The 15,132-nt window shown below is 37.1% G+C and overlaps 1 protein-coding gene across 1 annotated transcript in view; it reads right to left on the reverse strand.

Moving 5' to 3' along the window:
• LOC122799790 (F-BAR and double SH3 domains protein 2-like) overlaps positions 1 to 15,132 on the reverse strand; it is a 1,119,909-nt gene that overhangs the window by 85,594 nt on the left and 1,019,183 nt on the right. The window contains exon 12 of the mRNA XM_044069087.1: positions 12,999 to 13,182. Coding sequence (XP_043925022.1) covers positions 12,999 to 13,182 — 184 coding nt within the window. The remainder of the gene's footprint in view (positions 1 to 12,998; positions 13,183 to 15,132) is intronic.

Genomic DNA, 15,132 nt, shown 5'->3' on the forward strand with positions numbered 1-15,132 from the left:
TTATATTCTTTTCTTTTTTGGCACATTCAGTTGCTGTCTGATTTTTGTCTATTTCTGGTTTGATTTCCATTCCTGCTTGCCACCTGAATGCTTCTGCTAAACTAAGCAGAGAGATCACCTTAGACTTACTCTCATGTTTTAAAACTTTCACTATGTTTGGATCTGATGAGGTCAACAGATATATATGCGGAGTCACACGACTGCAGAGCTACACATATAAATCAATTTTGAGAAGGCCCACACCTCATTCAGAGTGATGGATGTGTAATCTTGGTATACACTGATTTTTTTATATCATTTGATAAGCATGAAGCATTTTTCTTGCTTTTCTGTTCAACTGATCTAATACCTTTTCAGGCCAGTCAATCACCGCAAAACTAAGTTAAAACAGGGACAGAACATTGGTTTATACCTTGGACTTTATTCCTTGAAATCAGGGCTATTTTCAATATTAGTTTTAGTCTGCTGAAGTATGCCTTAGTAAGTTTTCTTCACATTTATTCATGGCGTATTGCAGATCCTTCATCAGTTCTGCACATTTACACACTCCTTTCTGCTCAACTTCCTTTATATCACATTGTTGTCTTAGACTGATATTTTCCTGTTACTTCAACTTTTCAACTTCAAATGTTGCTTTCACACATTTAAAGACCAAATGTCATTCTTAGCTTTCACACATTTAAAGACCAAATATCATTCTTATATCATCTGATAAAGGTTTAACCACTTGCAGCTGTGTTTTCAACTCATCTCATGAACTATATAACTAGGTCATCCACAAAAAGTAGATGAGAAATCTTCTGGGAGTCAGATTATAACCAACAGCTAATCTGCTAAGTGAACATCTTAAAGGGTTAAGGGCAAGACAAAACAACAGTGGTGCCAAAGAATCGCCCTGGGAATATCCCCCATTGAATTTTTATCCCTGGGATAATAATTTGCCTTTCTTATAGTTTAATTGCAAAGTGGTTTGCCACTGTTTTATGGTCACTGCAAGTAACTGATCACTGCAGGATGAATCTTACACATCTGTAAACACTCCTTTATCCATGAATGTGGGATGCTGGCAAATACTTTTCTGTAATCTGTCCATGCCAAACTTAGATTCTTCCTCTTGTTACAATCCTTCATTATGACTTTACTTAGCAACAAATGATCCTTTGTTACATATGACTTTTTTATTACCCTTTTGTTCTACTGCCACAATTGTGTTTTTCTCTAAATGACTATAAACTCTGTTGGCATTATTTCTAGTATATACATCGTTGGAAGTCAAGTTATTGGCCTATCGTTTTTAGTATGGCTTACAGGTTCACTCTTGAGGAGGAGTATCATTTATCCTTTTGTTAACCAGATTGGTGTTCTGTTCAGGATGTGCATATAAACAGTTCTTACTCAGGGCTAAATCTTCATGCAAAGATGTTAATAATTTTAGCCATACATTATGTACTGCATCTGGTCTCGAGGCTTTCCAGTTAGAAGCTTTTCTTAATTTTGTTTCAATTTCTCTGGACGGTACTTCATCCCATTTCATATCCTGTCCATTTGAACTTCTTACTATTTCTTAACTACTGTTTCATTTATTTCTTCTATCCATTCAGTATCTTTCTTATGTTCCACCGAGACTTTATAGATGTTTTTCTAAAATGTGTCTATTTCATCTTTTTCTAGTGTCCTGTAAGGTGTTCTAGATGTTACAAAAAAGAGAGGAAGTGACAAGTCTGAATATGAATGACTGTGAGGGAGTTTACATGACACGATCATCTGCATAAACCCCTGCATTATACAATTAATAGTTAAAAGTGTAGTGCTGCTTCACATGCATTGATGGTTTCTATATAGAGAAGATCTGTGACTAGTAAGACTGCTATACTTCTGCACTCGCACTGTGTTAATGGATGGTAAAGTGTGTTGTCGTTCTGAGGCACAGATTCAACAAAAATAAACAGAATACAGAAGAAGGGTTATATTTGCTGAGTTTAGTACAGAGTATTGCAGGTGAAGGATAGTTGAACATGTGCAGTTACAGAGATGTTTTCAGAGAAATGAAAATAGCTCCTCTTTTCACGGTTCTAGTGTCTATCATATTTTCAGACCTAATGGCAGTTCTAGGGGAACATCAGTGTTTGTTAGGGATATTATCACCTCATGACAGATTCCTTAGGACACCACATTTTAAACTTCTAGATGTCCAAATTATGGTAAAGACCAATTACCACTTCATATCTATAAGAGATATCCTACTGTGTCCTCTGATAGCTATCAACACATCAGCTGAAATATCCACTAAGCCCAGCAACTTTCTACCAAAGGAATTTATCAATAAACTGGCTGACCTAACCTTTATAGCAATGCAACTACGACACTCTATCAACAAAAAATAATCAAAACTAATTAAAATCTTTAATGGGACAAGACAAGACTGTCCACTTTCCCCCTACTTGTTCAACATATACATTGAAACACTATTACTACAAATAACTCAAAGAACTACCACCATTTCATGCAAATCTCCAAAGTCCAAATAAAATACACAGCTTTTGCTGATGACCTAAACATATATTTTGAACTACCAGACACTAACTTAAAGATGATCCTGGACTCCATTGACAAGTTCTCCAAAGTATCAAACTATGCAATAAATCCTAATAAATCAGTCATCTTCCCTTTAAACCCTCAGCCATAAGGAGCCTCCTGAGACAAGATTCAAAGTAAACTACTCTTTAAAATACCTGGGTATCCAATTTAACCACACAATCAGACATACTTAGAAACAACTTCTACAAAACATGGTCAAATATTGCAGAAGACATTAACAGATGAAAAACTTAAAACTATCTCCCTTATCCAAAGCAGCAACTGTAAAAATGAATATTCTCCCAAAAAATCATATACCAACTAAATGCTATTAATACTAATATACCAAATAATTTCTTCAATAAAATGAAAACGCATCTAGCAAAATTCATGTAGCATCCTAAAAGTACTAGAATAAGTTATTGTAGATTAATACTACCTAAAGAAAAAGGGGGGCTCGGATTGCCAGACTTCCAACTATACTATGAAATCATAAGTGCTAGTCGTATTATTCAAACAGCTATGTCTCTACAAACAAAGAATGGCAGCCACTGTGAATAAAACTATACTATCAACACTTAATCTCAACAAATATAAATCCTAAAGCTATACCCTTTTTGAATCAAAAGATCCTTAAGTCACTTAAAATTCACCCAATAATTAAATATAAAAGTCTAATATTCCAGAAACTAATAACATCCCTGCAACTCAAAGATACCCTTACCTTCCTAAAACCAATCCACCTTAATCCAAACATAAGAATAAATAACACTATTGTAAATCTAGATCAGTATCCCATAATAAAAAACTGCACAATTTGTGACTTCTATCAACTAAAAAGCCTTCTGATGGATAACATTAGGAATAGCCTAAGAGTAAGCAAATACTATATTATAATAATTAGACAAATAATGCTCTCAGTAAACTCGATAACATAAAATATTAAAATTAATGAGCAGGACATCTCCTTATCCAGGCTGATCCAAAAATGCTTCTTCTTAGGTCAAAAATGCTATCCAATACCTACAGATTAATAATAAAAAATAAAAATAAAGATTCATTTCTATACCCAAAATATTGGGAGGAAAAGAACAGCAACATTACCCCAAAACAAAAAATATCAGTAATATAACTCACCATGAAATTGACCCCTTTCAAAAAATTTATATATATATATATATATATATATATATATATATATATATACTTAAATTATGCTAAATAATAATGCTCACCATACACCTGTCCTCCTGAACAAAATTGACCCTACACACTCCCCTTACTGTCCCTTCTGCCCTACAATGGTAGCGGACACCCTCCATGTTTTTTGGAGCTGCAAAAATGCATATAAATTGTGGTGTTTGCTAAGAACTAAATTGGAGAAAAAAGGTTACACAAAGCCTACTTTGGCATGGGAAGTTGCAATACTGCATATAATTCCAGAGAATCTCACTTATATAAACCAACACATCATAATAACACTATCTGCTCTTCTGAAATTTTACATAGCAAAAAATTGGCTAGACAGATCTAAAATTTCATGGGAAGACAAATATTTGGCTACGAAATATACATTAAAAGTATATTAATTACAAAAAGTCGAACAAAACTCACATACTACCAGAATTACTGGAAATCATTACTTGATACTTTATCATAACAGTAAATACAAACGATGCACCAAGAAGGCCTCAGATAAAACACCATGGACTGCATACAAATCACCTTTTCATACTTGCAAACATTCTCATCTGGTAATAAAACTGGTGTGGAGTAAACTGTTAACCAAGGTGACACCTGATTGTAAATAGTATACTTAATTATGGCTTTGTAGATATGTATATATAAGTTTGGTAATAATAACTGATAGCCCAGCAAAAGGTATATGGCAATGTTTGTGTTTCTATAAGATACAATGATGAGCTTAGTTAGTAGCATCAAACAATGATTATAGTAATGATGTACCCTACAGGGCAACAAACTTTTAATCTGACAATGTTTGTATTTGGTCAATTGTTATCTACTGTTGTTCCATACTCATATGACCTGTGTTGTTATCATAACATGTGAAAATAATAAAATCTTATTTGGAAAAGAAAATTGGCTGACCTAATGCCAGTGGTTGGTATGCCCAGCACTTCCTTGACAGTAAAACCGCTAATTCATTTTTATAAATAGTTACCATCCTACTAGCAGCCTCGATATCCTGGACCTATTCCTCACAAATACAGCCACTTCTTGCACAGCTCCATATGTATCATCTGCCATCATAATCAGACCATAAATTAGTGATCTCTTTCTTTAAGACTGGTAGTATTTCCCACGTAAATTCCTCTGTGTTTAGGGACTTTGGTTACTTAATGACCTACATAAATTCTGATGCAATTCTCCTCCAATGGATCCCACTACTAAAGCCACTGTGTGTGCCTCGGACTTAATAGGTGTATTGATAAGGCAGCGATTATTCGCACCAAATACAATGAGATATTTAAAAACAACCCCCTGTGCTGCAATATTCATATATCTCAATAAATAAATAAAATTATATAATACAACAAGAGAAAGAATTTTTTAATGGTTATAAGAGGTCTCTCTCTCTCTCTCTACCTACCTTAACAGCACATGTAAGCAAACTAGTAAAGAACTTAAAGGAACCATAAGGAAGCTCGTAGCTATTTCCAAACTTGAAATAGTCATTAAAACCAAAAATGACTACAAATCATTCTGTCAAAGTTAAATACCAAAACACTCATCTGTGCAAAATGAGATACTGCTAGCCCAGCTAGCTGGAATTTTGTAAATAATTATATGTCACTGGTGAATATCAAAATGATCTGTGCAAGATACTTGTGTTACAAATGTATTAGAACAGTATGTCATGTATATATCAAACTGCTTGTACAGACGTGTTAAAAAGGTATTTGTAAAAGGTTTGTCTTTAAAATGGATTCACAGTTTGCCCTACTGGAAAAAACAGAAATGTACAAGCACTATTGTAACTGTTTTAATGTATATATTTTAACAGTGAAAACTGGGATACAGGAGGTTAACCTCAGACTAGTAAATTTTAGGAAAATGTCTGAAATTAAATTACTTTATGGCTAGGTCATAAAAGATGGTATCATACAGTTTTCAATACAGCAAAAGACGCAATGTCTATACCAGGAAACTTTCTGTATTTGTCTTTAGGGTGAATTAATTACTTGTCGCGAAAGCATGAAGAAATGCAATTGTTTTATGACTTCCAGCATCTGCCAGAGATCTGAGGAGCAGCACTTGTCTATGTATTTTGACAGGTAGATGCTAAATGCTACCAGCTGCCATCAATGGCTGTTTTGGGCCTGGTAACAAAGTCAGATGACAAGAAATGATGTCATTCTGCAAGCTATCCCAGCAGTAATATTTGAGATATTAAACTGAGAAGTCTCTTACTGAGACAGAGCATTATGCATTCTGTCTTGGACCTGACAACAACTAGAAGATCCACTCACCACATCTGCCTTGCTCTAATGAAGTATGTTTTTATGGAACAATATAACTATCTTAGATACAGTCAGGAATATAGTAAAGCTTAGTTAAGATGTGTTTTTCTTTCTTTATTTGAGACCATCCTGCAATGTTGTTTTAAATATTTAATGTGGGTTTGAACTCTGATGTCACTGTGAATATATATTTAGTATTGTCTTGTTCTTTTATTATTTATTATTAAATATATTTAAACCATTCATTGTGTAGAGACGTTTATGTTTTGAGAGTACTTGCATATTTATTTAGTGAGACTGTGTGGGCCACTCCTAATAGTCTTGCTCTTGGTCAAACTATCATTTGTACTAATAGTAATATCACACAGTAAGACTGGACACCCTTTGTAAATAGCCTTAAGGTAGCTGGCAGGAGTGACTAGTGACAGTAATAACTACCTTATAGTCTGGGAAGAAGGGAGCATAGCTAGTAAACCTATGTCAGCCTTTCCCAGGTGTGTGAGTGTGTGTGTGTGTGTGTGTGTGTGTGTGTGTGTGTGTGTGTGCATGTCAGCTACTTGGACAGGGACATGAAGCACTGGTTGGACAGAGAGGGTACTGGAGATCTTGGCTTGGTCAGTCGGCTGAGATCTCAACTCTATACCTGTGCCAGTTGGGAGTCTTATTGGGGTTCTGGAGAAAGAGTGAGAAACCAGCCCAGGACTGACTGACTGTGGTTTCTGTGTGCTCTTAAGGGAAAATGCACTTAATGCAGAGAGCTGCATCTAGAAATACTGTGTGTACAGCTTTTCTGATCCAGCTTCTTGAGTTCTCCCTTATGTATAATTATTTTGTATTGCAAAATGAGATTTGTTTTGCAGAAAGAGGGTACTGTGATGGGTGCTTATTCCCCCTCATAATCTATTTTTATGGCTTACTTTGAAAATGTATTTATCCTTCTGAATTTTTTTCTCAACATGTTATAGGTTCAAGGGCCTACGTAAGCCTAGCCAGCAAGGTACCATAGCTTACGCCACCCAAGAAAGTTATTTTCCTGTGCCACTGTCCAGCAGACACACAGAAGTGATCCCTGGGGTGTATTTCCTATTTCCCATCAACTTATCAATATTTTTCTTGAAGAGTGCTAATGAAGAACTTTGCTTGACATAGATGGGTAGCTTTTTCCAGAGTATAGGAAGTCTCTGGGACAGGAATCTATCCCTCCAGCATGTCCTGTTTATTGTGGTGACAAGGTTTAGGTCCCTAGAGCATGTAGCTTGGAGGGATTGGGATTTCTTTAGGTGTAGCATGTCCAACAGCTCTGGGTTTGACATAGCTTTATATGTTAGGCAGAGATCACCTCGGAGTAGGTGATATGCTACGGAGTAAAGCTGGAGTTTTTTGAGGTGGTCAGTGTAGGGCGTTTGTTTGATGCCAGTAATCCTCTTTGTGAGGTACTTCTGTGGCCTTTCCAGCTGCTGCAGATGTCTTGTGAGGTACATTCTGAAAGGGGCATTGTACTCTATAATGGGTCTAATGAGTGACGAGTAGAGGGGAACAATGACCTCTTTTTTCTTGGATGAGAACCCTTTTATGATGAGGTGTGCCATGTAGAAGGACTTCCTGACTACTGTGGCGATGTGACTATCAAAGAAGAGACTACTGTTCACCTGGGTCCCAAGGTCTCTTATCACGCATTCGGTGTTAAGTAGATTGCTGCCTATGTGGTAGTTCATGGGTACAGAGTTTTTACCAAAGGGGATGACACTGCACTTTTTGGCATTGAGCTTGAGGCCATGGCTCTGACATTAGGCATCTGTCTCAGTGAGGCCCTTCTGTAGGATGTCCACATAATTTAGGGACTTGATTATGGCTCTTAGTTTGCAGTCATCTGCGAACTTTGTCAGCCAGAGGCCTTCTGTGTTAGCCTGTACTTCAGAGATGTAGATACCAAGCATTATTTAGATTATTTAATTTGTATATGTAAGGGTGATATGAGGGATTTCAATAAATTTATGGACGAGCTGGGAAAAAATACATGTGGTTTGAAATTCACGTATAGAGTGCACAGGGAGGTGATGCAGTTTCTTGACATTGAATTATTTGTTAGTGGTGACAATCTGGTACAATTTAGACCATATGTTAAGAATGCAGCTGTGAATAACTTTCTTTATGCCAATAGTATGCATACCCGCATCTTTTAAACTCTTTACTGCATGGAAAGTTAAAACATATTTTTAATAATATGTCAGAAAAATCGCAGTTAGGTAATGAGTTTTGTAAAGCTAGGAAAAGATAAATGAATGGGGGTATTCTATAGAGGTTATAAGAAAAACTGAGGCAAAGGTAAAGGGGATCAAGGGAAGTAGGTGATGTGCACAAATCTGTTTGGGACTGCAGAGAGGAGGGATGGGAAAACATAGAAGCATGGAGAGATGGGTTAAGAGATAGTGAGAATAAGATTTATTTTGTTAGTAGGTTTTCTCCTTTTTCAGACACACTGAGGAATTTGGTCAGTAGCCTATGGCACATTATTAGTCAGGATGAGGTGTTGGGTAAGATTTTTCCTAAAAAGGACAACCTTCTCATATGGAAGATTTTTTAATTTAAAGGCAATTTTAAATTTGAGGAGTTATCGGGTGGAGGGAGTCCTTTTGTGGTCCCTTCCCCTTTGGGAAGTGTAAGGTGTGTGGCATGTGGGACAAACCAAAAGAATGGTCAAAAAACAGATTTTGGAACATTTAGGGGATGTTAGGAATTATAATTTGGATAGTCCTGTGCCTGAGCATTTTCATCCAGTACATGCAGGTTCAGACAGTAGTTTTTTCTTTAGTGTTTTAGCTAAACCTAATATTCATCAGGGAAGTGATTTTGCACAAAAATTGTTACAAATGGAAACCAGGTTCATTATTAATTTTACGACCATGAAACCTAATGGTATGAATTTTGAGACAAATCTTATCTTTGAAGCTGTATTGCATTGTATTGTTGATTAACATTTTGAAGTTATTATGTTTCAGATGTTTTGATAAACAATGTTCTTGTATTAAAACAGGGGGTAAGGGTATCGGGAGTGCATTTTGTTGTGTGGGAATCATGAGCACTTTTGATTAGGTAATTAAATTAAATAATTATGATGTATAAATTGATTTATATATAGAAGGCTGCACTGGTGTTTATTCCTTGAAGGCAATTTGGCCAAGGTACCAGAAGCATTTAATTATGGTTCAATGTCTTTAAAAGGAGCCTCAGCAGTTCCTGGTGTGTGTTGCATGCAACTTTATCAGAATAAATTCACATCTGCGGATTAATGGAGGGAGAGAGATGAAAAACCTGTCGTGATCCCTGGTCCTTGGGCAATGAGAAAGCTTTTTCAGACAAATATGAACAGTTAGAGCAATTGTTGGTAATGGAAGTTAAGTTGTTTTATGATATCAGACTGTTAGAAAAATATGTCAGTCTGAACATCACCCCCAGAAGTCTGAGAGTTGACTGGATGCCTGCGTTCGAATTTTCAGAGGATAAGTTGGACTTATTTAATGAATGGAAGAATATATCTCTGCAATGTACTTTAGGGTGGCTTAAGGTCCTTATTAAGAGAAATTTAACGTCACACGGTAAGTGCAGAGCAATATTTTACAGTTGCAAGAATCTCTCATAAAGGAAAACATTTGAGATTTTGTTTTTCAGTGATATTAAGGCACGAATAAGCAAAGTAGAGATGGAGACTGTAGAGAGAAAGAAGAAGAAATTGGACTGGAAAGTCAATGATTATAAGAATGACCTTATTTTTTCTTGGCAACGTTAACCAAAGAAGGGGGAGATCTAATGTGAATTCAGTTTGAAAGGAGATCTTGAGCATTCCCTGAGACTCTTCAGTCTCATCCACTGAAATGGTTTCCAGCAGTAAGAAAAGTGTTTCTTTTGAAAATCTGAATGCAGATGTTAATCAACAAGCGGGGTATGCAGCAGCGGAACATCATTCGAGTCCGAATTACACCAAAGGGTGAGGGCAGAAGACTCAAGGCAGAGGAAGGAAGAATTAGGCTCCAGTTCATGGAGCATGGACATTGTTGGACACTCTGGACTTCCTGTTTGTAGGTATGTGCCGAATATTGCACAAGATGCAATTGCAGTTGATAATCGTTTAAATAGTGTTAATTTGTCGGACCTGATTATTAGTGAAGATGATAGAAATGTGTTACTTAAGGGGATATAATTTGTCGTGACCAATTCCCCACTTTAGCAGACCTTCTTTTGGAAGTCAAGGCTTTTTGTAAGAAGTTGCATTTAAAAGTGTTTTTCTATAACAAGAAAATGATTGATGTTTCAGATAATTCGGAAATGAATGATTCTCTTATGGATTTATCTGTACATAAAAATGATTTATGTGTTACTCATATGATGACATGGAGGAAGATAGCACTGTTTCTCAGGAATATTTTGCTTAATCACAGGTCAAATGAAATACATGATATTACACTTGAGCCCAGATTGTATGACCCAAGAGCTCATTTGGCTGAAATTCTAATAGTTTCGTAATATTTCACAGATGTTATTACAGCATTTGTTTTACAGTCTTCCATGTACCTGGATATTCATCCACATAAATCTAAGAAATGATAGGCAAACAATTAAATATACTGAGTGTTGCGGTATGTCATATGGAATTAGTACCAAAGGTGTTAACTGTTTTGTTTACTGGCCCTAAGACAGTTTCAGGCGTACCACGCTATACATGTGATGACACCATTTCTGAACAACTACCGATACCAATTTGTGGCAGGGTGTTGAATGCCTTGGCTAAATCCAGAAAAGGTCATGACAGATAGCCCTAAATCTAGTGTCATATTTACATATTCACAAAAAATCTATTACGCTCATAAACATCACTTTACCAGGAAAGATGCCATGTTGGCACTCTCATCAAGAACAAGGGAACAGGACCTACTGTCCGTAAGAGTCCCAACAACACAATGAAGGCACTGGATTAGTATACTAGTCAGACCAATGGGTGCACCATTGCTGAACCTACCTCTAGTCCCTCCCCCTTTTAGTATGAGAGTAATAGCTGCCGGATTCCAGTCATCAGGGACCACACAGTCTTGTTAAAAAGGTATTTTATTAATAACTGTCAAAGGTTCAACCAAACTGTCTCTTAGTTTACAGGAGACTTGTCCTGGTAGTAGGTCAGGATCTATACTTTAGATTTTACTAGCATTACTCAGGGCCTCTGGACATATCGTCACTCACAAATCTGAGTGCCAACATTGGTATGTGAATTAAAATTTGGAAGACTAAGTAATTAATGAAAATAGATTCCCAAAGGCTCTTGGTGTATGTGATAGTGTACAGTTACCTGGACCACACACCAAGATGTTACTAAATAAAACATGCCCAACAGTACAACTTTCCCCATTTTTAGTTTGCATATCAGAAAACGTCTTTCTACTGTCAAGTAAATTGGACAGTTCATTTTCATAATTTGGCTTACATCTGTTAATCGCACCTTTAATTTTCTTAATTATGAGGGCTAATCTTTTCTTATTTGCTAAACACTGGCTCCTTCTATATGCTATGAACAGCTATATATATTTTTTTCCAGTTTCTCTAACCATGGAGGACTATTTTTTTTAATTACACTTAACTCAGACACAAGAGGGATACAGATTTCACATACAGTCTCTTCAACTCTCCCATAAGTTTCTTCACCATTTTGTGTTCTACAAAGTGCCAACCAGTCATGTATTCTTAATTCTGGCCTCTAACATAGTATAACTGATCTTAGAATATTCATTTTATTTACTCTTTACCAGGATAATCCCACTATGCGGTTTCCTCTTTTCAAGACAGACCCAGGTGGTATTCATGGGTCTATTTTATTTGAACAAAAGTTCAAATTGTCGATCTCTGTAAACAGCGATAATGTCGATAATTGAATCCTGTATTGTGGGGGTCTGTGCCCCCCACACACCCGGCTAATTATATATGCCAAATCCAAGATCACACTACAGTTTGGAAAGGGAAAAAATTCCCGATCTTCACTGTACTGCGATCTCATAAAACAGACATCGATTATCGGCATTTTCACTGTTTACAGCGAATGACATTTTGACCTTTCGTTCAAATAATATAGACCCGGTATTCATATATGCCATGGGATCTTTTACTGAGACCTTGGCTTAATGTATCATCGAAAGGATGGCACATTTGGGGGTGCTGCACTCCCGAGTGTGACATCCTCAGGAATGCAGCACCCCCATTATGCTACAATGCAGTGTCAGTATTAAGAAATGAGTACAAGTACCTGGTGTGGGAATAAAACCCACAGACTTGTGATTATCTAGCATCAAAGACAAATGCGCTACCTGTTGAGCTACTGACACTATAATCTGTAACTGTACTTGAGTGGATACAATCACTTAATAAGCATAAGGTTATTTCTACATAGTCACGACTGTCTGAAAGTGCACTTAATATTACTAAGTTTACAAGATCATTTCAGTTAGTAAAAACGGCAGGAATATTATGGTCTCTCATGAGAAAATTTGCTATATGTATTAAATTCCTTCCCCCTGCTAAGATGTACAAAACATTATCATTATTTAGCAAATTGCTCAGCTATAGTAATAATGAAGTCCTGTAAGATCAGTGTCCATGGGAATGGTAAGGTTAACTCTATTAAAAACAATTTATTTTATATTTGTTGACCGGGTAAAGTCCAGCTGAGTACAAAGGCTCTTTTCAGTGGAGGCAGAGGGAGAAAACCTCCAGTACAAACAAAATCTTTTTAGGTTATACAATATCAACAACATTAGGCAGAGTACAATTAAAATAAAATTTATATTGTCAAAATAGATAAGATAGTGACTATACATATAGTAGTAAGGCTTCTAATACCAATGATAAACAATACTATGGCAATATAACATAACAGTTTGGAATACATAAAGAACGTACCATCACCTTCCATTTTCTGGTCAAACACATGACTGCCGCGGAGCTCCATTTCCATGGAGTTACTAGAAGCATTGGAAGTACTGTCACTAAAAGCGCAAGCTGAAAGTTGAAGGCTGTGGCTGGTAATTGGAATCGACAAATACTTTTCTGGGACATAACCGATCTGTCCAGCTTTGTTCCGTGCCTAGAGGAACCCAGATTGAGACAGGATTATCAGACTTTAGTAAGACATGACAAATGACTCGCTCAGCGATATGTCCAGATAATGAGAAGCTGAAATCCGTAGGTAAACTGTGGCACAAATCTTATCAGAACTAGCCCATACATTTTGTCTAGCTCCTTGTCTTCTTTAATGTTTTGTCTTCTATCGTTATACAATTTGAAACAAATAGAAGATATGCAAACCACCAAAAAATGAGACCAGTGAATAACAGCTCTACTTTCCTGAACAAAATTGATTCCACAATACAAATTTCTCTAGCGCCCCGGCCACAGCCTTTACAGAACATGAAGCATTTTTTTTTCCAATATCATACCAAAAATCAAAATAATATCAGCAGAGAGACAGAGTTTTGTCAGTGTCTTTAGGATGTGTGACTTGGGTCCAGAAATGGGGGGTTACTTAAAATCTGAACTTGGCCAATCCTTTAACAGTAAGGCCACCATCATCTTGCTGATTGGCAGATCAGCTAGAACATTTACTTTCTTATTCAGCTGGCTACCTGCACACAGTCTTGTGTTGTGGTGTCTCTAACATGGGTGCTCTAAGTAAAACGAATACATCAACATCAACAGCATGTTCACAGCAGGAATGCAAGTATACTGTAAGGATTTCAACAGCCTGCCCTGCCATCCCATCAGGGCTGAGAGTAAGGAAGGCCTTCTCACTGCCCATGAAACTATTACTTTTTATACATACATACATACATACATACATATACATATACACACACACACACACACACACAGACACAGAGGAAAAGATCTACACAATGTATGTCATGTAAATCTCAATATATACAAATCTAATACTCAAAACATTGAGCCTGTTTCACTGAATCAGAAAATAATAAACCAGTAAGATGGGGTCTACCACGAGTCGTGTGTGTGATGGGGGGGCAAACAGTTTTCATGCAGAATAAAGTGATCAGCTAAATGAGATTTCATCACCACCACCACCCACTTTTTTCCCTTTTTCTACATGGGGTCTGGGTGTCACATCAACTGTCACCATCTCTCCCGATTCAATGCCACTTACCTTCTTCGAGTCATGCTCGTCTGAGGGCATCTCACGATCCCACCATCTCTCTGCTGCTTTTCCACATTTCCTCTTGCCTTCTTCCCGTCTCTCCAAAATTCTCTTTACTGAATCATCTTCTATTTTCCTGCACATATACCAGAACCATTGTAATCTGTTCTCTCTGGCCTTTTCTGCAATTGGAGCTGCACTGGCTTCTGCTCTAATGCCATCATTCCTTTGTTTGTCCCCGGAATGCATCCTACCACCTGTCTCAGGCACTTCATCTCCTTCACCTCTGGGTTTAACTACTCTGCTTTCACTGCCCAGGTTTCTGTACCACACAAAGTACTGGTAATGTCACTGTTTTGTACACCTTACATTTCACATTCTTATGTCACACACTACTTCTGACACCCTGTGCCAGTTGGCTGCAGTATTTCTAATTGTAGTTTTCACCTCCTTATTCAGAGTGACTTTCTCTTCAAACCCCCACTAGATAACTTGAAGCAGTTAACCTGTTCCATTATTTTCTATTTATGTCAATCATGTACTTCTGATCTCCCCACTTCCTGCCATTACAATGGTCTTATCTGTGCACACTTTCATACAGTGTGCCTTCAGTTTGGCGTTCCATTCCCTGTCACTTGAAGTTCTTGTTCAAAGTCTGCCTGCAATGCCACATCACTTGCATACAGCACTTTTCTTGCTCAGACCCCTCCAGCCTGTTTGCTAATATACCCAATCACCAGTATGAACAGCAGTGGGCTCAGAGATGAACCCACTCCCACTGGGAGGTCTTCTGTGTGCTCTGTACACTGCTTGTACTTGTGTGATTGGATACTTGAACATAGACTGCATTAATTCTACCAGTATTTCTGGAACTTTGGTCCATCA

This window comes from Protopterus annectens, chromosome 4.part0 (assembly GCF_019279795.1).
Source record: "Protopterus annectens isolate FY-2018-M chromosome 4.part0, PAN1.0, whole genome shotgun sequence".
In the NCBI taxonomy this organism is placed as follows: Eukaryota; Metazoa; Chordata; order Ceratodontiformes; family Protopteridae; genus Protopterus; species Protopterus annectens.